This window comes from Pangasianodon hypophthalmus, chromosome 11, assembly GCF_027358585.1.
Source record: "Pangasianodon hypophthalmus isolate fPanHyp1 chromosome 11, fPanHyp1.pri, whole genome shotgun sequence".
NCBI lineage: Eukaryota > Metazoa > Chordata > Actinopteri > Siluriformes > Pangasiidae > Pangasianodon > Pangasianodon hypophthalmus.
The window spans coordinates 27,235,898-27,259,391 of record NC_069720.1 but is presented as its reverse complement, the minus strand read 5'-3'; the positions used below and the strand labels follow the sequence as shown (position 1 = coordinate 27,259,391).

Below are 23,494 nucleotides of genomic sequence, written 5' to 3'. Positions count from 1 at the left end.
GAGATAAACACAGGACAGAGAGAGAGAGATAAACACAGGACACAGAGAGAGAGAGAAACACAGGACACAGAGAGAGAGAGATAAACACAGGACAGAGAGAGAGAGAGAGAGAGAGAGAGAGAGATAAACACAGGACACAGAGAGAGAGATAAACACAGGACAGAGAGAGAGAGAGAGAGAGATACACATTACTACATACTATAATAATAATAATAATAATAATAATAATAATAGTAAAGCTCAGTGTTGTACAGTCTGTAGTAACATAAATTAATAAAAAAATAACAGAATGCACAGAATAAAATAAAAGATGAGGCAAAAATAAAAAAATCACAAAATTAAGTATGTATAAAATAAAATATATATACGGATGTGTATATTTATATAAAATAAAATAATTAAAAGGATTTTAAAGCAAATAAAAATAAAAATGAAACTCTAAATATTAAAATTAGTGCCAAATTAATATCTAACGTTCTATATCTGAGAGTCTTTGATTTTTCCTGATTTTATTTACATTTAATTTATTCCTGAGAACATTTAGCATGTTAGCTAACTAGCTTAGCATGTTCCCAGTGAAACTAATAATAATAATAATAATAATAATAATAATAATAAATTGGCGGAATATTCTCCTTAGTCTGGAGAGTTTGTGTAGAAAAAAACACACAGAAAGGCACAACATGCGGCCGTGTTTTTATTTTATTTAAAAATAATAATTTCAGTGTTTGTTGACGTCAGGCTTCTGTTAGCTGAGCTAGCAGCTAGTTTACCTCACAAGGCTAAGCTAAGCTAATAAAACCTCACTGCACAGCGACTCTCATACATGGGCTTGTCTACTGCTTTAATACTGTGTGTTTCATTTTATTATTTAAAAAAAAGCTTCAGTTTTGTGTTTCCGTCATGATCTGGTTCTAGCATTAGCATTAGCATTAGCGCTGTGTGATGTAGCTTTTAGCTAGCGAACCTCTGAAACTTTGCCTGGCAACGGAGACTGAATTAATGAATAAACACAAAACAATAACTAAACGTTCTTACTGATATGTAATTAATTAAAATGTATTAATTATCAGAGCGTGGTTAGTCACTGGTGTTAATTGTTTCTTTTCATTTTTATTAGTTTCGTTTTATTATTATTATTATTATTATTATTATTATTATTATTATTATTAGTTTGGCTTTAACATGTCCTGACTCTGAGGAGATTTATTTATTTATTTATTTCCTTACTTACTTACTTATTTATTATATTATTATTATTTTTTTTTTATTTTGGCTTTAACACGTCCTGACTCTGAGGTTATTTATTTATTTATAAGATAAGATAAGATAAGATAAACTTTATTAATCCCTGAAGGGAAATTCAGGTAGTCTTGTAGATAAGTAAGAAAGAAAGTAGTGAGAGCAGTAAAAAGTAGTGAGAGCAGTAAAAAGTAGTGAGAGCAGTAAAAAGTAGTGAGAGCAGTAAAAAGTAGTGAGAGCAGTAGAAAGTAGTGAGAGTAGTGAAGTAGTAAAGTAAGTAAAGTAATGAGAGTGAGAGTAGTGAAGTAGTGAGAGCAGTAGAAAGTAGTGAGAGTAGTGAAGTAGTGAGAGTAGTGAAGTAGTGAGAGCAGTAGAAAGTAGTGAGAGTAGTGAAGTAGTGAGAGTAGTGAAGTAGTGAGAGTAGTAGAAAGTAGTGAGAGTAGTGAAGTAGTAAAGTAATGAGAGTGAGAGTAGTGATTAGTCATCTGCCATTGGCTAAGGTGTTGTAGAGCCTGATGGCAGTGGGGATGAAGGATCTCCTGTATCGTTCAGTCCTGCAGCGCACTGAGGTGAGTCGTCCACTGCAGCTGCTCCTCTGGTCCATCAGGGTGTTGTGTAGGAGATGGTCAGGAGATTCCAGAATGGCCTCTAGCTTTTTCTGTGTGCGTCTCTCCACCACGGCCTGCAGTGATTCAGACCTCATTCCAGTCACTGAAGAAGCTTTTTGCACCAGTTTGTCCATCCACCTTGCATCCTTCTGCTTTATGCCTCCCAGCAGACTGCAGCATAAAACAGCACACTTGCTACTGTAGTTTTGTAAAACATATGTAGCATCTTCCTGCAGATGTCGAAGGACCTAAGCCGTCTTAGGAGGAAAAGCCGTCTCTGCCCTTTTTATATTGTACATCTGTGTGAAGTGACCAGTCCAACTTACTGTCCAGGTGCACGCCTAGATATCTGTAGGCTGGCACCACTTCAATCTCCGCCCCGTAGATGCTGACTGGATAAGGAGGGGGTTTAGCCCTTCGAAAATCCACTACCATCTCCTTGGTTTTAGAGGTGTTTACTAGGAGGCAGTTTTTGTGACTCCAGTCACTGAAGGATTTTATCAGGGCTCTGTACTCCTCTTCCTGTCCATTCCTGATACATGCAACAATCGCAGTATCATCAGAATACTTCTGAATGTGGCAATACTCAGAATTGTAGGTGAAGTCTGCTGTGTACAGTGTGAACAGGAATGGAGCCAAAACAGTCCCCTGTGGAGCCCCTGTGCTGCTTAGAACTCTAGCAGAGATGCAGTTCCCCAGCCTGACAAACTGGGGCCTTTCTGTCAGGTCAGTGATCCAGGACACAAATGAGAGGTCAACCCTCAACCCTTTCAGTTTGTCTCTTAGGATGATTGGTTGGATGGTACTGAATGCACTCGAAAAATCAAAGATCATAATCCTCACGTAACTTGCGGGTTCTTCCAGATGAGACAAAACACGGTGACACATGTAGAGGACAGCATCATCCACACCAATGTGCTCTCTGTAAGCGAACTGCAGGGGATCCATTGCGTGTTTAACCTCGAGTCTCAGTAGGTGCAGAATCATCCTCTCCAGAACCTTCATAATGTGGGATGTGAGAGCCACCGGCCTATAGTCATTTAGTTCAGCTGGACACTTTACTTTAGGTACTGGAACTATACAAGATGTTTTCCACAGAGCCGGAACCCTCCCCAATTTTAGACTCAGGTTGTAGATGCTCTGCAGAGGCTCACACAGTTGAGCAGCACAGTCCTTAAGCAGTCTAGGACAAACACCATCTGGGCCAGCTGCCTTCCCACGGCACAGTCTTCGTAACTGCAGCCTCACCCCTGTTACTGTGACAGATGGTGGAGCATGCTCAGGTGAAGGAGGGGGCAAAGCTGCAGGGGTGGAGATGCACACAGGTGTAGGCAAAGGAGTTGGAGTAGATGGAGGAGGAGACATAGAGGAAGAATGAGGGGTTGTGTGTGTACAGGCTGCATTTGTAACAGTAAAATCAAACCTGTTGAAGAACTTGTTGAGTTCATTGGCTCTGTCCACATCACCCACATCATCCACACTTCTCTGATGTTATTCTGCTGTAGGTCTTTCTCTATTTTGTTTTTGTAGTCCTCTATTTTGTTTTTCCTTCAATTTCCTCTTCAGCTCATATTGGACATGTTTGAGCCTTTCTTTGTCTCCATCTTTAAATGCCTTCTTTTTCTGGTTAAGGATAGCCTTGATGTCACCAGTGATCCAGGGTTTGTTATTTGGGAAACATTGCACAGACTTTGTAGGTATAATAGTGTCCAGTCAGTACATTCAAAGCAGTCCCTTAGAGACTCCACAGCCTCAGGTGTCCATTTCCTGACTGAGATGGTGGTTGCAGGTTGCTTCAGTACACAGGGTTTATAACAGGTGTGCAGTAAGACCAGGCTGTGATCTGACCTGTGGTGGTGGTAAGGCAGTAGAGGTCTAGGCCTCCTTGACACTTGCATGTAGTAGATCCAGTGTTTTACCTTCTCTGGTAGGACAGGTGACAAACTGGTAAAATCCAGTCAGGTGTGAGGTGAGAGTCACATGGTTAAAATCTCCTGATATTATAATGAGGGCCTCAGAATGTTGAATTTGTATCCTGGCAACAGTCTCATGGATGACTTCACAAGAGACATTAGCATTTGCTCTTGGTTGAATGTAAACAAGTATTGCGATGATATGACTGAATTCCCTGGGAATATAATATGGTCTGAGACCAACTGCCAAAAGCTCAATGTCCTGACAGCATATCTTCTCCTTGACAGTAATATGACCAGGGTTACACCATCTCTTGTTTACAAATAAAGCAAGTCCTCCACCCTTTGTCTTGCCACTTGCCTGAGCATCTCTGTCTGCACGTTCCAGGGTGAAGTCAGGCACATTCACACAGGAGTCTTCAGTGTTTTGATTCACCCAGGTCTCAGTAAAACACATCAGGCTACACTCACGAAATTCTCTCTGGGTCCTAACCAGTGCTTCCAGCTCCTCGCTGATGTTCACTATAGAGTTGACGTTCCTCATGATGATGGAGGGTAGGAAAGGTTTGTATCTCCATCTCCGAGCCTTTACTTTAGCATCAGCTTGACGGTGAGACCTCTTCAGCTCAGCGGGAATAGGGTGATGCACTCCAGAGTTACTCCGTTGTAGTAAAAGGTCATTCCTTGTGTAGATTCTTCTTCCCATAGCAATGTCCACAGGACAATACGCAAATATAACAGTAGCTGTCAAAAATATGTCAAAAGAAAAAACTTTGAGGAGCTACAAGACTTCACTGCCAACTGCTCGGCGCGAAATTCTATTTATTTATTTAAATTATTTATTTATTTATTTATTATTTTGGCTTTAACATGTCTTGACTCTGAGGATATTTATTTGTTTGTTTGTTTGTTTGTTTGTTCATTAATTATTTTGGCTTTAATATGCCCTGACTCTAAGGAGATTTATTTATTTATTTATTTAATTTTATTATCTTTTTTTTTTTGGCTTTAACATGTCATGACTCTGAGGAGATTCATACTATTTATTTTGTCATAAGTTCTACTTTCTGTACTTTATGCTTCATATGTTGAACTGTGCACTGTGCTGTCTGTTTGTCCTGATCGAGGAGATTTTCCTCCTTTTCTGTAACACCAGTTTATTCTGTTTGGAAATCCAGCCCAGTTGATATGAAATGAACACAGTCATCAACACAGGGCTGTGCTGTTATAGGAAAATAATCAGCGCGTGGGTGGCGTGATGCAGCCTGAAGCTGAGTGTTTTCCAATATCTGCACTTCCTGAAGAGATTTATTCATCCTGAGAAAAAAAACCACAGCAATTTGCCAACGATTACAGCGTAGCTGCGTTTACGCCCCGCCGTAATTACCGTAATTACCAGATTCCAACTTGTAAAAAGCGTTCACATCCTCGTAGAACTCGTAATTATAATGTGCAAACTAGGAATTTTTGGAGAGCTCCGACAACGTCATGCGGAAACACTCAAAACGGCAGCGGCTTCAGCAGTAAAATGTAGTGAAGTAGTTATCTCGTAATGTTTCTGCGTAAAAATTCGTATAATTGACTGTTATTAATGTCTTAATAATGCAAGATTAATCTGAAACTTACTGTTATCTTACTGTTTAAGTTTTGCAACAACGCATTACCAACTCCTGCGTTATTAATAATCAACATGTTATTGTTACCTGATGCGCTTTCTGTGTTCTTCAGTATTAGCAATCGCATAAAAGTGTGATTTAATGTTGGAGTTATGTATTTTGCAGTTGTCGACATCATCATCATCTCACACGGATTCATTCTGGCATATAAAAACGCATAATTCCCAGTGAACAGGACGTGAACAGCTCCGAGTAGAACATCCAGGTTGTCATCTAGTAATTACGGTAATTCCGACTTGGCGTGAACGCAGAGCGTATTTCACTAAGGACACACACAGTGCCTTTTAAACATTTACAGTTTTAACCGTTTATATATACGTCCATGAGAACAAGCTAGATCCTGTTATCACTTGCATTGTAGCAGCTGTAATTTTCTCTACGAACCCTGAAGTTAATAAGATAAAAATCCTCGAGTTATCATGTTAACAAGGACCTGGAAAGTGCAGAGACCTGAAGACTCTCCTGTGTGGGAAAACGTACTGACCGCTGATACGTAAGACTTTTTTAATACACAGAAAGCTCCACCACATCGACGGTTACGATTATGGTGAGGTTTGCGAACAAACGCTGCCTAGTCACCAGAGCTCACGTTGGCCGTGAGACGATTGACGATCGCATCGGGAATCGGCGATAAATTCCAATTATCACAAAACCAGAATTTACAGAACGTATTTCTCTGACGCATCTCAGCTCACGTTATGTATGTCTGGCCACGCCCCCTTCGTTTCCCAAGTCAGCGTGGCCGCAGTTCGTTGAGCCTGTTCTCGTTGTAGCCTCAGATTCTTGTTCTTGGCTGACAGGCCTGGAACCCTGTGTGCTCTTCTGCTGCTCTGAGATGCTTTTCTGCTCAGCACGGTTGGAAAGAGTGATTATTTGAGTTACTGTCTTCATACATGAGCTTGAAACTCCTGTCTGTTCGACGCGTGATCTCAAACATAACACGTAAAGGCTGAGTACAATACAAGCGCGCTCTTATTATATAGTTTACGATTTGACGAAACTGTAAAATATATAATCAAATCCTTCACTTCATGTTCAGTTGCTTTCAGTTTGGCCAGACTTAGTTTCAGTTCTATTAACCTAGTTGGTTTTATTTCACAAAATAAAAAAGTAGCCTAATTTGTACCACTGAACAACAAATTATTTCGGGTCTGGTTTGGAAGCGGTTGCTTTTGAGTGAGTGAGTGAGTGAACAGGTGGAGGGATGGATTTTTAGCACAGCTACCAAAAAAAACCAAAAAAAAAAACCACATGATTTACATGAGTGGTGTAATGCAAGAACTCTATCAGTATCTGTTTACTGCTTCAAATATCTGTGTCTGTATTTGAATTTAAACCCAACGGCGTGAACCAGAAGGTGTTTTTTGTTTTTGTTTTTCCTGAAAACGCTGGGAATAAAATCCATAGATAGAAATGCCAGCACTATCAGCACGGCCTATGAATTCCAGTTTTTCATACTTATCCTCAATTAGAACACGCTATCTGCTGGAGTTTATTTATCAGTAATGTGTATGATACGTTAATGTGTCATGATTATTAAGCTACTTGTCTGTTAATGTGTCGTGTTTATTGCAGAACCCAGCTACTATAACCAGAATACTGCTCAGTCACTTCAACTGGGACAAAGAGAAGCTCATGGAGAGGCAAGTGTTCTCCTCGTCCCCTTTCTGTGTCTGGAGAATTTTAGCAAAACGGTTAACGTGGCGTTGATGGAGACAAAGTGTGTGTTACCGTTTTCCTGCCAAATATAAAGTCGACTTGTCAATCACAGTAGTGTGAACGCAGGGCAAGAGTCAACCTCAAAGCACTGGAGTCGATTCCACACATCGAAAACGATTCACACCACACACACACACACACACACACACACACACACACACACACACACACACACACATGCACGGCAAAGTTAATATAGCAAATTAATGTAAATATTCATAAGTATATATTAATGTATTTTTAAAATAATCAAGCTAGTCAGGTAATTGGGGGAAAAAACCCCCGCAGATGAATCAATTATCATGTTTTATGACTCTGACTTCTGACTATAATCTGTTTTCCTCCTCAGGTACTTTGACGGGAATCTGGATAAATTATTCTCGGAGTGCCACGTCATTAACCCCAGTAAGAAGGCGAGGACGAGACCGATGAGCACGCGCTCGTCTAATCAGGACATGCATTGCCAGATCTGCTACCTGAACTATCCCACTTCGGTCAGTAACATAGCTCAAACATGATGTTTCAGGGCTGACAGCATCTGGAGCATTTACAGTTTTTGCCTCATTGCTACTGTGATATATGGGAGACACCTCAGAGCTGTGCTTTTCTGCTTTCTTGGCTAAATTTGGAATTAAAGAGGCCACTCCTTACATTTGCCTTGCTATTCTTTTTTTTTTTTTTTTTTTTTTTTTTTTTACTTTTATTTGGTGCACATATTGAATAAAAAAATTACCTGTACATTCTTTCTAAAATCACACCCTCCAGAGCCAACATAAATAATACTGAAACGGCCCGTAGTACACTACTGCTCAACATTTTCTCACTATGTGAAGGCTAGTTACCGTAAACCGCCATGTATATACAGTATGTGCACTCCAGTTCCCACTGTAGCTGGCTTGCAATCAACTCCTGTGTGCTGCGCTTGATGTAAGTCACACTCACGTCTAAAAACGATTCAGAAACACGTCGTGTGTTGTAGGTGTTGCGAGAACATACCTAAACAAACAGCCTAATGAAGACCAAGGAGCTATCAAAACAAGTCTGGGGCGAAGTTCTGAAAAAGCATCAATCAGGATCTGGTTATAAAGAAATATACCAAACTTCAAACATCCCAAATGGCACAAGCACAACTCCGCCTACAGGAGACCATCCACCAAAAGTCAGTGAGCGGGTAAAGGGACGATTAATCAGAGACGCAACCAAGACGCCAAGGGTGACACACCACGTGATGCTACCACCACCGTGCTTCACCATGTGGATGGTGCTCTCAATCGGTGAACAGCGTTGGGTTTCCATCAAACGTTTGGCATTTTGTGCCAAAAAGACCCAAGAACCTTTTTTTCCACGTTTGCTGAATCTCTACCTTGTCCAAACGGAATTGCATACGGCTCGTCACTCTTCCGTAAAGCCCGGCTGTGTGGAGTGTCCAGGTTATGGTTGTCATTTTTCTCAACTCTTCCTGGAGAATTTAGTTTTGAACCCTTGACTCATTGTTACTAGGATGCTAAAGCTATAATCCTAACATTCTTCAGATATGCAGTATATTTAACTTCAGTGTTATTTAAGCTTAACTTAAAAAAAAAAAAAAAAAAAAAAAAAGTGATTTTTTACCAGAGAACTTTGTAGTTAGTGAAGACTAATGTCTACATTAAGAGATTTTTGTCTTCCCTTGGCTCAGTGTTCTGCCAGTTTTCCAGATTGAATCAACTCTTTCCTTTCAGAGCATGACTCATAAATGTGATGTAATTTTTTTTTTGTTTTTTTTCGTTTTTTTTCCTTCAGTATTTCACAGGTCTGGAGTGTGGACACAAATTCTGCATGCAGTGCTGGGGGGACTACCTGACCACCAAAATTATAGAAGAGGGGATGGGTCAGGCAAGTTTCACTAAACATCCTGTGAACAGTTAAAACTGGTTCAGTTGTAATATCTGTTTCGAGACATATTTATAATTACTAGTTATAATCATTTTCAAGCCTGTTGAGTCAGCCAGATAGTTCATTATACACTGATATTGGCATATTACAGATGCACATTATATGTTGTGTGTGTGTGTGTGTGTGTGTGTGTGTGTTTTTTTCTTCCCTCTCCAGACCATCTCATGTCCTGCTCACAACTGTGATATTTTGGTTGATGACAACACTGTAATGTAAGTTCTGCTTTGGGAATTTAATTGTCTTCATTTAGGATAAATTACCAGTAGTTGAACTGAGTGTGTGTGTGTGTGTGTGTGTGTGTGTGTGTGTGTGTGTGTGTGTTGCAGGCGGTTGATCACCGACTCAAAAGTGAAGCTGAAGTACCAACATCTAATCACGAATAGTTTTGTAGAGGTAAGAGTCCCGATGAGGATTTCCCTGCAGTCACATGATCTCGCTAGCCATCAAACACACACTGTGTTTATAATTTGAAATGCAATTATTAGCATTTTTTTCCCCTCAACACTTTAGGTGGTTTGGTGTGAGTCAAACACACCAACTTGTAGTCGGTTCACAAACTGCATATTATCTAAAGGGTAGCATGATGACGCAGAGGCTAGCCGTCCCCGGTTCGATTCCTGAGCTCGGGTTTCTGTCTGTATGGAGTATTGCATGTTTTCCCTGTGGGTTTCCTCAGGGTTCTCTGGTTCTCCCTCCCAAATACACATGGTGGTAGGTGTATCGGCTATGATAAATTGCGCTTAGCTATGAAGGAGTGTGTGAAAGTGTGTGTGTGTGTGCGTGCATGGTGCCCTGTGATTGACAGGCGTTCCATCCCAGGTATATTCCCACTGAAGCCCTGTGTTCCCGGGATTGTTCCCGGATCCCTGGAGACACCACACCCCCGATCAGGATAAGGCGGTTACTGAAGATGAATGAATGGAAATAGACTCTAAAACATAACTGTGATGACAGTAGACCGTAGACGGTGATCATTTAATATTTCCTAGATGCTCGTGTAAAAAGTTCAGCTTTACTGGACTTGCTAAAAGTTTACACAGGACATGACCGCTACGACAAATGTTCAGGTTTTTCGTCAATGTTGTATCAAAGAGGGATTTTAGCAAGGCTATAACCAGGAGAGCTAACTAGCTGGTCTATGAATATTTGCAAGGTTGTTCTCTTGGGTATTGGCCGTGGCATAAAAACAGTCAGAGTGTTATAATTTAACTTTGGTTTTGTTAAAGGCATTAGCATGAGAAGGCATGCGGAGAGCGTATATCCGTCCGTAGCCTACTGTGATTGATATTTGGATGGATAAACAGGGGAACTGTGAACACACATTCTTTACTCAGTTTCAGTAGTTTCAGTGACTGATGACTGAAGACTGTGTATTTTCTGCTCTCTTCCTGTAGTGTAATAGACTTTTAAAATGGTGTCCGGCTCCTGACTGCCATCATGTGGTTAAGGTCCAGTATCCAGATGCCAAACCAGTGCGCTGCAAATGCGGGAGACAGTTCTGGTAAAAAAAAAATTAAATAAAAAAAATAACCCTCTGGTTTGATCTGACCGAATGGACAGAATGCACATCACTGAACACTGGCTGACTGCGTTTAGTGTCTTCTGGATGTTTGCTAATCAATTTAACTCTTGTTTTATCTACTTAGCTTCAATTGTGGAGAGAACTGGCACGACCCAGTGAAGTGTAAGGTGTGTTCACGTCGATATCATTACCGAACACTAAAGTCTTCCAACGTTAAAGAATGTGCTTTTCTTATTTTGTGCATGTCTTTATTCGCTCTCTTCCCTCTAGTGGTTGAGGAAATGGATTAAGAAATGTGATGACGACAGTGAAACATCTAACTGGATTGCAGCAAATACCAAGGTATGGAAGAAAATTGGAAGATCTACACACCTTGTGTTTTTACATCATAAAAACGACAACATCTAGCTTAGTAATGGTTTCTAATGGCCTTGTAATTAATTATCCAAATCACTGCTCACATACAATTATGGTGAATTTGACAATAGTCTGGTGTGTGTGTATAATCAGGAGTGTCCCAAGTGCCATGTGACCATCGAAAAGGACGGCGGTTGTAACCACATGGTTTGCCGTAACCAGAACTGTAAGGCGGAGTTCTGTTGGGTGTGTTTGGGTCCTTGGGAGCCTCACGGCTCGGCCTGGTGAGTGCACTTCACCCAGCCCACACTGGAGTGTGACTGAATGGTAGGGCTGTAACGATGCATCGTGATGCAAAAAAAGGTGGAAATGTGCGATGTGAGCATTCTATTAATTATAGGTTTAAAGCAATTGTACTGTTTAATCCCAATCTGTACAAACCACAGAATTAAAATGCATAGAGAGCACGCTGGCCGCGTGAACGCTTTCTTTCATGGAGAGCCTGTGCCTTTCCTGAGCTCTGGATTGCAAAGACTGATACACGATATACGCTATATAGTAACACGAGTATGTTATCACCGTTAAAAACGACACCAGACCTGCAGCGCTGTGATCTACAGTGCCTGAGCACGAGGTCGCTGAAATCGGGCATTTTAGCCGACTTTGGAGCTCTATTTCTGGTTAAACTGAAGCCTCAGGCGCTGGCACGGAGCTCATTGTGTTTCAATCGATCATTTTCCCTGGGTCAGAGACTTTGTTTATTCAGTCAAGTTTTGGGATGATTTATAAATTTATTTATTTATTTAAGATATGGTGAACCTGTATTACATTTTTTTTGTTTACTATATTAAACCTCTTTTGGTAGCAATTTTTGATTTATTTAGTTTGGTACAGACAAAAAAAAGCACATTTTTTAATTTCTGAATCAAAAACAAAGGGGTCTTTTCAGTCATCATATTTCTTCATTCAAATTTGGTTTGAAATATTCTGAGAATCGAAATCGACTCATGAATCGAATCAAATCATGACGAGAGTGTATTGTTAGACCCCTGATGAATGGTGTAGCACGCTCTCACAACACGCTCTCTTGTGTTCTCCAGGTACAACTGCAATCGCTACAATGAAGACGACGCAAAGGCGGCCCGAGACGCCCAAGAGGTAGTGTACAGTATTTACGATACACACACATGCAAGCTGGAAGAAGAAAACTGTATGAAAATGATCACGATTAACATACAGTCTAATAATAGTTTTACAGAATACTATAGTGAGAAATGGATCTCTCCCATCCTTCTGGTCTGTTTGATTAACTGCTCTAGTGCAGGCTTTTCACACGTTTCACATGCAGCTAATTTAATTATTACTAGTGATTCCCCGCGCAAGCATTCAGTCTAAGGCCTGGTTTATCCTTCTGCAGCCACATATTAGTGAAGGAGTGTGGCCAGGAGCAGAGGTGTCTCCCTTCATAGTTGGAAGGAATGCGAATGCGTCCACTAGGTGGCAGGAGGTGAAAAGTAAAGAATGAATGAAATAAGCTGATTAATACTTCGTAATGAGGGATTGTGAGACAACATGCTGTTTTATTGTAATAAATGATTTTAAGTGATTTTAGCATTGAGGGGAAGAAAAAGAAGTGCGATTAGGTATTTGTTGAGTACATACCATGCTTCCTGTTAATTTCTGCTGAAGCAGGGAATATGGTGTACAGCTTATATATGTGCTAGTGTGCAAACCTGCATGTGTGTGTGTGTGTGTGTGTGTGTGTGTGTGTATTGTGCACAGCGTTCCCGTGCAGCACTGCAGCGTTACCTTTTCTACTGCAACCGCTACATGAACCACATGCAGAGCCTGCGCTTCGAGCACAAGCTGTACGCGCAGGTCAAGCAGAAGATGGAGGAGATGCAGCAGCACAACATGTCGTGGATCGAGGTGCAGTTCCTGAAGAAGGCCGTGGACGTGCTGTGCCAGTGCCGATCCACACTCATGTTCACCTACGTCTTTGCCTTCTACCTCAAGAAGAACAACCAGTCCATCATTTTCGAGGTGTCTGCACTTTGCACTTTGTCAGCATGAATACTGGCCGTCAAATAACTTTTGTTGAATCAAAAAAAAAAACGTATAAATTTGGTATACGTGGTTATTTAGTTATGTTTGGAGTGTGATAACTATTCCCTTATACCAGAAAAATCATATCACACTCCATAAATAAATAATTCATTATACATTTCACATAATACAGAACATTCATTGCTTGTTAGATCATTTCGAAGTTATTTTATAGTGTTTGAAAGATTACATATGTTAGAGTTCTATCTAACATAATAGGTTTACTTAGAAATTATATTAATATTAATATATAAAAAAGGATGTGTTTAAGAAAAGACTGAGGGAGTGATCTAGCGGCCAGATTTCTCAGTTCAACAAAGCTAGGTACTTTCAGAGCGATTGCACGATTAGCCACAACAAATGAACTAATCTGATAAAACGTAACCATTTCACCATTTCACATGCTGTAGCTACGAGAGGTAGCTAGTTAAACTGTCGGCCATGTTGAAATTCACACGACCTCCTGAAACAAAATGGCGGAACCCACACGCATTCATTCATTCATTCATTCATTCATTCATTCGCACATCTCTACCAGCCTAATCTTTTCTCTGTCCTTCAGAACAATCAGGCTGACCTGGAGAACGCCACAGAGGTGCTGTCAGGCTATCTGGAGCGAGACATCTCCCAGGATTCCTTGCAAGATATCAAACAGAAAGTCCAAGATAAGTATAGGTGAGGTGACGTACGTAGTTTTAGCATGATGGGTTTTTTTTTTTAGCGAATTCACCAGTGCTGTTATAATTTAAAAAAAAAAAAAAGCAAACATATGTCGTAACCAGTACGAGAAGCTGCTCATCTGTGATTTTATTCCTCACTCTGTATCTCTGGTGCAGATACTGCGAGAGTCGACGGCGAGTTCTGCTGCAGCACGTGCACGAGGGCTATGAGAAGGACTTATGGGAGTATTTAGAGGACTGAGGAAGATTCCTCGAAACATAAACTCTCTGCGAGGAGGATTCAGAAAACACTCTCGGCCATCTCCACACATCCTCTACATACTGCATCCTTTTTCATGCCTGTTCTGTTTGTTTTTATTGAGATTCTAAATTAATTTTATCCTAATAAAAAGGTAGCTTTATTAAAGACGAAACCCCAATGTCAGTATTGCAGTGTAGTTTGTCAGCGGTGGCGTTCATGGACACTTCCTCACTAGCTTTTTTTTTTTTTTTCCTCTCTCTATCTTTTATTTTTTATCAGTTTGGTTTAAATGGGTTTTGTCTCGAGCATGGTTTTCCACATCAGAGCCATGCGTAGTTTGTCAGGAACACCTGGCTTAAAGCTTTCTTAAAGTTTTTCCTTAAGAACAAAAAGCCTTTAGGTGTTGACAAAGGAGTCGTGCATTTCAATCTGTAAATAACTTGCGTGCATGGAACATGGCGTGAGACGCATTTTCTCTCTCCTTCATTTTTTTTTTTTTTTCTTTCATCAACGAGTATTTATTCTTTACAGATATTCACAAGGTGTGTAAACCCAGTGTGTGTGAGAGGGCTACTCTTCAACTTCATACATATAAGGTTTATGTTTTTATTTTGTTAAGACTCGAATGCTAGAGGATAGAAACCACATTACCATAAAGACAGCAGCAGAGTAAAAGTAGCCTTAAACGTAAAGGAATGGTTCGGGGGGAGAAAAAAAAATCAAATGCACTTTCATACCCGTACTTGTGTCTGTTCGTTTCTTTAGTTTTGCATCTCAGCTACAAGGCTAAAGGTCCTCACACGGATCTTTTCTGCACCAAACTGCAGCCATTTCTTCAGTTCTGTCACACAGACTTCCTGTGTGCTTTAGAGCACAGTATGACTTACTGTAATGTAGGCAGAGTGCTCAAATAGCTGCATGGGATTGTTAGTGTGAGAGTCCCATTCTGTAAACTCAAATTTGTAAAAAATGTGTTTACAAAATGTTGAACGTGAACATCTTTTCGACAGAGCTGTCAGCCCTCTTCTGCATACGTGAGCTCACCGTCTCTCGCGAGTGGCTCCACACGGCTGTGGCATCATCAGGATTCGAACTCGCCATCTCCCGATTGTTTGTAATAAGTAGATAATAAGTAGAGATTTGGGCTTGTATTTCGCAGGAAAGATTTCCACTGATTGATCTAGAGATCCATTACATGTTACGTTAGTCTTGTAGCTCTAATGCAAAACTAAACGAAGCATGTCGGACATCAAACATGTTAAATGTTATGGCTGATTGAATACTTTTGGGTTAAAGGGAAGAAATGTCTACTTTGGTGGTGTGTGTTTTTTTTTTTTTTTTTTTGCACCAAATTATTCCCTTAAGTCGTCCATTTGTGCATTTGATTGGCAACTAAAAACACTCCAGTTGTTGAAGGGAGCAGATGAACAAGTCTAACCTTGCTTTATCACTGACCTGCAGGTAGGCATGTGCCAAGAATGATTTACTATGAATTACTATATTGGACATGTGCAATATTTTTTATTGTGAATATCACACAATATCCTCCTCGCGCCTCCCTGCATTACATTCGTCAGCCATTTTGGATGAAGCCTGCCCCATTCAGCTGTCTAACATGACTTATTTTGGTCAAAATGGAAGAAGTGCAATTCTAAATGCGGTTCTAATCAGCAGAGTGATTATACACTCCACAGACACCACAGAAGCTTCTCGAGAGCTTTTACCTGCTAGTTCTTTGTTTCTAATCAGCACCTTCGGAGCGTTCGAGGACGCGGATAGCATGGTGACGATGCTAGCCAAGATTCGGCACTACGCAATTCAAAAAAGGAGTCTATATTATTATTCACTGGCTAACACACCAAACAGTCACAGGCCTTCTGTTCACTGTGACTACACAAATGCTTTCTGTATGGTCATATTGTAAAGCATGAAAAGGATAGGTGTTTGCGTTGCCTTGCATAAGTATTCACACCCTCCTTCCCAAACTTGGCTACATTTTGTAGTGTAATAACCTGGAAATGGACTTAAAGTTGGGTACATATCATGAATGTACACAAAAAATAGCCTGTAATATTGAAGAAAGGGAAAATAAAATAAAATAAAAGTTGTGATTGCATAAATATTCACCCCTAGACCTTAAATTAGTTCTTAGTTCACACCTAAACAAACAGCTTTTTGCAAACTACTTTGATTTCCCCCGACACTTTGATATTATGATCTATTTTGTGTTGATTCATGACAAATCCCAATTAAATCAACCAAATGTGCAGAAAGGAGGCGTTAATACTTCTGCGTTGTGCTATGAGACGTTAATATTGGCACATGCCTACTGCAAAATGGCTCGTTTTACTTTGGAAATGTAGTTTTGCGAGTCGTTTCCATGAGTCACTTTTATTCCTGCGTTTTGTACAACACCTGTTTGAATGCTTGGTAACGATTTCCCAAGGCATCAGACACTGATATGTACCTACTCGATCTATGATCTGGTCTGTAAGATACGTGACAGCTCTGACTAACGACTTTCTAAACCGTTGACTGGAGTGTACATAGTTATTTGTGTTTCCTTAATACCGCCATTGTGAGAAGCCTAAAGGACTCCAGTGTTGGCTGTACTGGGAGATCTCTTCACCAAAGTGTGAATATCAAGTTTAAAAAAAAGAAAGAAAATGAATACTGCCTCTGGTCGGAGAAGTGTTCGTCTTCAGTGGCTTTCATGTGTTATAACCATTCTTACAAATGAAAATTGTCCTATTTAAATAAATCTCATTCAAAAGTGTGAGTTTCTTTTATTTATTTATTTTTTTATTGGCTCAAGAACAATTAGTGGCAGATGTGTTAGGTAGTTTTAAAAGTGTACGAATCGTATCATACTCTCATGACTTCCTAATAATCTGTCCTAGCTGAGAAGTAGTGTGTTTTCCTAAAAGATTACACAGTCTGTATTTTTTTTTTCATTAAAGTGTCTTCTCATAATTCATAAATTCTCAGAATGATATGTGAACAGTGTATTTCTGCTGCTTAAACAGGACGCAGCACTACATCACTGTCATATTTAATAAATTCTCCTTAGTCTGTTTCTTATATGATTCACAGCTGGCATGTGTGATCAAGAACATCGTAAGTAGACTATATGGTCAGAGGTTTGAGGACATCTGACCATCACACTCATACAGTATATGTGCCATGAAGACATGGTGTGTGAAGGTTGGAGTGGAAGAACTCGAGTGTCCTGCACAGAGCCCTGACCTCAACCCCACTGGACACCTTTGGGAAGAACTGGAACTGGAGACTCCTTACCCAACATCAGCACCTGACCTCACTAATGCTCTTGTAGCTGAATGAACACAAATCCCCACAGCCACGCTCCAACATCTAGTGGAAAGCTTCCCAGAAGAGCTTATTATAACTGCAAAGAGATATTAAATCTGTAGAATGAGATGTTCAACAAACACATATGGCTTCGTTTATGAATGAGTCGACTCTTTGAGTCTTGAGTCTCTTTAAGTGACTATTCAGAATCGAGGAATGCTATTACTCTTTTTTGTTTTTGGTGTAAATTAGTAAAAATGCTTCCATCATTTCAACATCTCAGCTTGTGATGCTTGTTAAAGATGTACTAGGGTGTATTAGTATTAAGGGAGGCGATCATTTATCATTTATGAGGATAAACGGAAATGAATCTTTTTTTTTTTTTTTTTTTTAAATGAAGCCCAGGCACAATCACATAAATACACTGATGCTTACTGGATTTGACCATTATTTAAAATACACGTTATCAAAGTTAGAGGTTGAAGTACACAATCACTCAATCAAAAAGATCTCAAACTAGAAAACAAAAAACATAGCAATGAATCATTAGTGATGCTAAAGAGTCGGCTCTTATCGGTGAGCCGAGTCAAATGATCCGACTCACGGAGAAGATTCGAGAATTCCCATCACTCTGTGCAGTGCGTTAATGCAGGAGAGGCTGTTTTAATGCCTTAGAGAGGAATAATTTAGCCCGAAAAACAGTCCATGGAGGTAGCAAGCTAGTCAGCAGAGCTCATCCACACACTAAGAGTATCCTATAGAGAGTGTTTGTGGAAGAAAACCAAAGAAAAATCGACCAGAAAACGACATATAGGACGAAATATGAGCACAATGTATAGGCTACTGTAAAGAGTGAGCTGCATAAGAGGCACTGCAGTGATGTTCCGCCCTCTCACACACACACACACACACACACACACTCCAGCACCAGCACCACAATATTCTCTACTATTTATTGGTAATAATATTCCAAAACACAGCAAATAAGCCTCCTGCTTTAAGGACTATGTTGTGGATGTACATCATGGATCAGAGTGTGTAGCAGGTAAGATGTTCAAAATACATCTTGTGTAACTGCTAGATATCGAAATGATAAAAGCTTCCAGGAGCGATGAGATTAAACCTGTGTGCTTTTTGTTAAGGGATGTAGCTCAGGATCCTGTGGAGGCTCCATCTGATCTCCAAAACAAAGTCTGAAATGGATCAGCAGCAGGTAAGGAATTTCTTTTGCTAATCCACGTTGGGTTCAAGATCCTCCTGACATCCATCCATCCATCCATCTATCTATCCATCTATCTTCATTAAGCGCTCTATCCTGGTCGGTGGATCTGGAGTCCATCCTGGGATCACTGCATGCGTGGTGAGAATACACCCTGGATGGAAAGCCAGTTCATCACTATGCACCTCACACACACACACACACACACACACACACACAAGCGTTACAGTGAATAATAATATAGACTGCTTTAGGTTTCCCAAGAAACATATCCCACTGGTTATCACATGGCGTCTATAACATCACACAGTCAGGCAATTAATTTTATGAATATAATTAAATTCTGTAAATATCAGTCATATTAGGCAAACATGCACACCATTATTATATTATGGCTTTATATTCCTGAACTTCGCATCCACAGAACCCAAATCACAACAAATACACGCTGTTAAACTGTTTACAATGTTGTGGATAACAAACTGCACCGTTCCTGGTTTCAGTAAAAGTGTAGTTAGGGTTTAACCCTAACCCTTTTGTGCTTCAGAAACATGGTCATGTGATTGCCGTCATATTCATCAGTACAACAATTAACAACAACAGGTGGTGAGAGGAAAACAAAACACCTTAGCTTGCGTGTTTCTGATGAAACACTGATAAAAGTCGCTGTGGATATTTTCCAGCAACAGCACGTCCTGTTTTTTTTTTAATTCCTCTTATTCTACCACAGCAATTTGGTTTCATTTATTGTTGCGGAACATCCACGAGATAAATGAGTTCCTGTTATCACTTACATTACAGTAGGTATATACAGTTGTTCTCTTATCACCCTTTTATCAGAGCGCAGTCCTCTGTCCTGAGGAAGAAGAAGAAGAAGAAGTCTTCTGTGGCAGAAAACCTGCTGACTGTTTCAAAGCTCTGACACTGGAGACTCCTTCCATACATGTTAAATAAACATCTGCTTACAGAAAGCTTCACCATTTCAACGATTAGTAGAATTTCAGGTAGTGAGAGGTAACAGCACATTCATTAGGAGCCGTAGATAGTCCCTGTGAATGAGCTGTTACTATGGAAACGAAACATATTACCAGCAATAATATAAACCTGTGATTTAAATTACAGCTGAAATTACTACACAGTGATAGCCCGTGCTGTTATACGAATATAATTCACATGGTGGGGTGGTGTGATACGGCACGACGCGCAAGCGGAGTGCCACTACCCCACTGAAGTGTATTATCTTCATATAACAGCATGGTGTGGAGTGTGTTCTTCCACTTATACCCAAGGTTTAATTTAATAATGATGTGAATAATAATAATGATGTGCATGTTTTGCATTTTAACAGCATATAGGTTTAATGTTGTGGAAATTCTGAGAGACAAACTAGTTCCTGTTCTCATTTATGTTATAGCTGCGATAAACAGTCATTCATTCACCAGCCTTTCTCTCTCTCTCTCTCTCTCTCTCTCTCTCTCTTTGTCTCATATATATACACACACTTGGTCTTTTTCCCTATAACTGTGGCTAAATCTGAGGTCTGATCAAAGTGCATTATGGGAAATAGGAAGTCGTGGCTTTCTTGGTCATCAAATAAATAATATGAAATAGCTATTATAAGAACTCCTGTTAGAACATATGGGACAAATGTCAGACGTTCTAGTGAGACACGAACGCTATCTTTTCTGGCAACATAGATCAGATAACACCAAATTCGTTTCTTCTGTTTATGGTCTATGATCCATTCGAGGAGGCCACAGAGAACATGAGAGCTGCTAAACGTCGGGAGCAGTGCAGCGGTAAGACATAGCACTGGAACATTGTATTAGTAATATCTGTAGATGCAGTAAAGTTTGTTGAATTTACTGCAGTGCTGGACACTCTGAGAAGACACTACCTGTTCATATACAACCTGCTTCAGTTCCTGGGTTTCTCCTGGACCTTCAGCCTCCTGACTGCCAATCTCATACTACATGGTCAAGGTTAGACTTCACCTGTTATTGAAACTCTATATAATGGTCATCATACATCATAACCAATGTATGTACTTACACTAGGGCTTTGTAATATACAGTAACATCTGAAATACAGATGATAGATGATGATGTCACATCATTGGTGAATTTCCAGCCAGATTCTGTCATATAATGTGTGTGTGTGCTCTCTGTAACTGTATATATAACATATATATTTGATCTCTAGGTGCTTTGTACAATGCGTTTAGCTCCTGTGCCACTGCGCTCTATGGCTGTCAGATGTTGGCGGTACTGGAGGTGATTAACGCAGCAGTCGGTCTTGTTAAGACTCCCGTCTTTCCCGCCATGATACAGGCAAGTGTGACAGATTAAAGGAAAAAGCATCATAAAGCACTTTACTAGGCTGTTGGCATAGATTCTACAAGTCTGTGGAAGTGTACCGGACAAATGGACACCATTCTACCACAAAATGTTCTCTCAGGTGGTGTTTTGATGAAGATGGTGGTAGAGAACGTTGGCTAACACTCAATCCCTAACCTCACACTGGTGTTCAGTTTGGTCACCCATTTGTATGTTCATGTCTTATGTGTTTCCAAAGATTTCCACCAAGCATTAACAGCAGACGTTTCAAGACGTTTATTCTTTATTTATTATACAATTCCAAAACTCACGTAGAAGTCACATTCTGCTCTTTACTTTTGTTTGTGTAAGGCTGCTTTGAGACAATGACCTTTGTAAAAAGCGCTATACAAATAAAAATGAATTGAATTGAATTGAATTCTGCGTTGCTGAACGTCATGCTGAGACTGACTTGCTGTGCTGTTTGTGATTTTTCCGGTGGTGGTGGTGGTGTGAAGGTGATGGGGAGGAACGTCGTTCTGTTTGTGGTTTTCGGCAGTTTGCCGGAGATGCAGGAGCGCAGTGTGGTGTTCTGGGTATTTTACCTGTGGAGCATCTCTGAGGTCTTCAGGTGAGCCACTAAATCTGTAGTAAGATTTGTAGATGTTCAGGTCACGTGTTTAAATGTTAACATCTGTGTGTGTGTGTGTGTGTGTATGTGTGTGTGTGTACACAATAGGCTTGCGTTTCCTGTGCTGAGTCTCGATGCCAAGTTCAGGACGCTGATCTGGCTCCGCCATGCGCTGCTGTATCCCCTCACCACTCTGACAGAAGGTGAGGAATACTGTCCCGCGCACGCGCGCGCGTGTGTGTGTGTATATATACGTACACAGCTGCTGTTTTTACCATTTTATACACACCTACAGTATAATTGTGTAATATAATATGTGCTCCAGAGAGGATGGGGCAGGTTGGGGGGACAGAAGACTGCAGTAGCAGTTCACCTTGCAGGTAGCAGATGCCCTTTTTTTGGCTTATTTAAGGACTGAAAGTGGTTCTGTTCCAGCTGTTGCAGTGCTCCAGTCTCTTCCGCTGTTCGATCAGACCAGACTCTTCAGCGTACCTCTCCCTGAGGCAGTGGGCTTCTCGGTCAGTTTCTCCTTCTCGCTCCGACTCTACCTCCTCCTCCTGTTTTTTGGTGAGACTGGAAATGATCTTTACTCCATATCCTGCGTGTGCTTAACTAAATCCGTTTAGTATTCTTAGTGTAACGAATTGGCTTGTTGCTAGTCACATGATCTATCGTGTTCACTTGTGAATTCTCATGATATGTCGCACCTAATGTGTCCTAATGGGTTATTAGAATTGTTACTTCTGTATGTAAAATTGTTTGTGTTTGTCTTACAGGATTTTTCATAAACATTAGACATCTGGTGAGCCCGAGCAGAAGATCCTTTCGACTGAAACCGCACGCAGACTGATGTTTACATGGCGATATATTGCTCTTTAAATAGATCTATAGTACAGGGCTACACTCTCTGGATTGCAGGAGGTACAAACATCAGGTGAAGAAGTCTCAATGTAAAGATTATTTGCTTTACATTTCTTAATAGAATTTTATAACTGTTGTAGATTACTCTTATATCCCTATATCAGCTAGCGTAGATTAGTCGTGGTGTTGAAAAAACAGTGAGATAAAGAAAGCACTATCCACAGAAAACATGACTATGTGACTACTACTGGTCGATAATAACAAAGATTGTGCCTCGTCTGTGTGTAGTGCAGCAGGCGGTGGGATTCGGAACCAGTTAGAGCATCAGTGTGCATCACACACTGTTAAGTGCATTACGTTTAAACTTTACTACGAATTAAGTGAAAACCTTTGTTTTGCAAAAGTCTGATTTTTTCTCTAACTTATTGAACCTTCATTTCCTCTGGGCAACTCTGAGTAAAAAACTTCACCCGGTCTCGATAAATATGCTTTTTCCCGGGCGCCCAGGCTACTGATTTGTGATGTATGATCCAATATTATCTACAGAAATAGACGAAGGGGCGATTCAGAGTGAAAAACAGTAGTAAGGGTCACCCTGAAGTCTGTATCATATTATTTTCTCAGCACATAGATTGGTATCACTGTGTGCAAGACTCATACTCAGGTAGGAGGCGTGGCTCAACATTTAAAGGCACAGTTGCACGTTATTAAGGGATTGGATGAGTACAATTTGAATTTGATTTGTATTTTTTTTTTAATGTATTTATTCTGCTATTTATTGAGGCTGTTCTACTGTAATCCTTGTGCATGATTCAGTTCTTATTGATTTTTTACGTCACGCATTTGTATTATATGCACTGGTATATTAATCTCACACAGTTTTAACATCAGAATGATGTTTTTTTTTTTTTATGGTGATAAAGCTTTTAGGATGCAAAACTCTGAGCTGAGTAACTCAGAGTAACTTTCCTGACTGTGTGTATGTGTGTGTGTGTGTGTGTGTGTGTGTGTGTGTGTGTGAGTCCCTGTCAATGATCATAAATAACAAGATGTATGACAATCAAATTGAGTTGACAAGTGGCAGTTATTTTAGCTAGATGTAAAAATAACATTACTCATGCTTGAACACTGAATATTTCATCACTGATTTTTCCACATAA

At 40.2% G+C, this 23,494-nt stretch overlaps 2 protein-coding genes across 4 annotated transcripts in view; both read left to right on the top strand.

The window, feature by feature from the left end:
- The window catches only part of arih1l (ariadne homolog, ubiquitin-conjugating enzyme E2 binding protein, 1 like), a 33,773-nt gene extending 19,596 nt beyond the window's left edge, over positions 1-14,177 (top strand). The window contains exons 2-14 of the mRNA XM_034308613.2: positions 7,015-7,082; positions 7,508-7,652; positions 8,941-9,033; positions 9,250-9,305; positions 9,420-9,486; positions 10,488-10,594; positions 10,740-10,782; positions 10,886-10,957; positions 11,126-11,256; positions 12,073-12,130; positions 12,755-13,015; positions 13,641-13,753; positions 13,915-14,177. Of these exons, the coding sequence (XP_034164504.2) occupies positions 7,015-7,082; positions 7,508-7,652; positions 8,941-9,033; positions 9,250-9,305; positions 9,420-9,486; positions 10,488-10,594; positions 10,740-10,782; positions 10,886-10,957; positions 11,126-11,256; positions 12,073-12,130; positions 12,755-13,015; positions 13,641-13,753; positions 13,915-13,999 (1,299 nt within the window). The 3' untranslated portion in view covers positions 14,000-14,177. The remainder of the gene's footprint in view (positions 1-7,014; positions 7,083-7,507; positions 7,653-8,940; positions 9,034-9,249; positions 9,306-9,419; positions 9,487-10,487; positions 10,595-10,739; positions 10,783-10,885; positions 10,958-11,125; positions 11,257-12,072; positions 12,131-12,754; positions 13,016-13,640; positions 13,754-13,914) is intronic.
- Positions 14,178-17,796: 3,619 nt separating this feature from the next.
- Positions 17,797-23,488, top strand: LOC113523935 (very-long-chain (3R)-3-hydroxyacyl-CoA dehydratase). 3 transcript variants are annotated; one of them, XM_053238364.1, is made up of 9 exons: positions 17,797-18,353; positions 18,451-18,521; positions 20,278-20,326; positions 20,399-20,509; positions 20,730-20,857; positions 21,361-21,473; positions 21,582-21,676; positions 21,909-21,991; positions 22,250-23,488. In XM_053238364.1, the coding sequence occupies exons 2-9, from the start codon at positions 18,507-18,509 to the stop codon at positions 22,259-22,261; spliced, it is 606 nt and encodes a 201-aa protein (XP_053094339.1). In that variant the 5' UTR covers positions 17,797-18,353; positions 18,451-18,506; the 3' UTR covers positions 22,262-23,488. The 3 variants fall into 3 exon arrangements, with proteins under 3 accessions (XP_053094339.1, XP_026765827.1, XP_026765826.1); XM_026910026.3 differs by having other exon boundaries at positions 17,800-18,353; positions 20,281-20,326; positions 21,909-22,040; XM_026910025.3 differs by having other exon boundaries at positions 17,802-18,353; positions 21,909-22,040.
- The last annotated feature ends 6 nt before the right edge of the window (positions 23,489-23,494 follow it).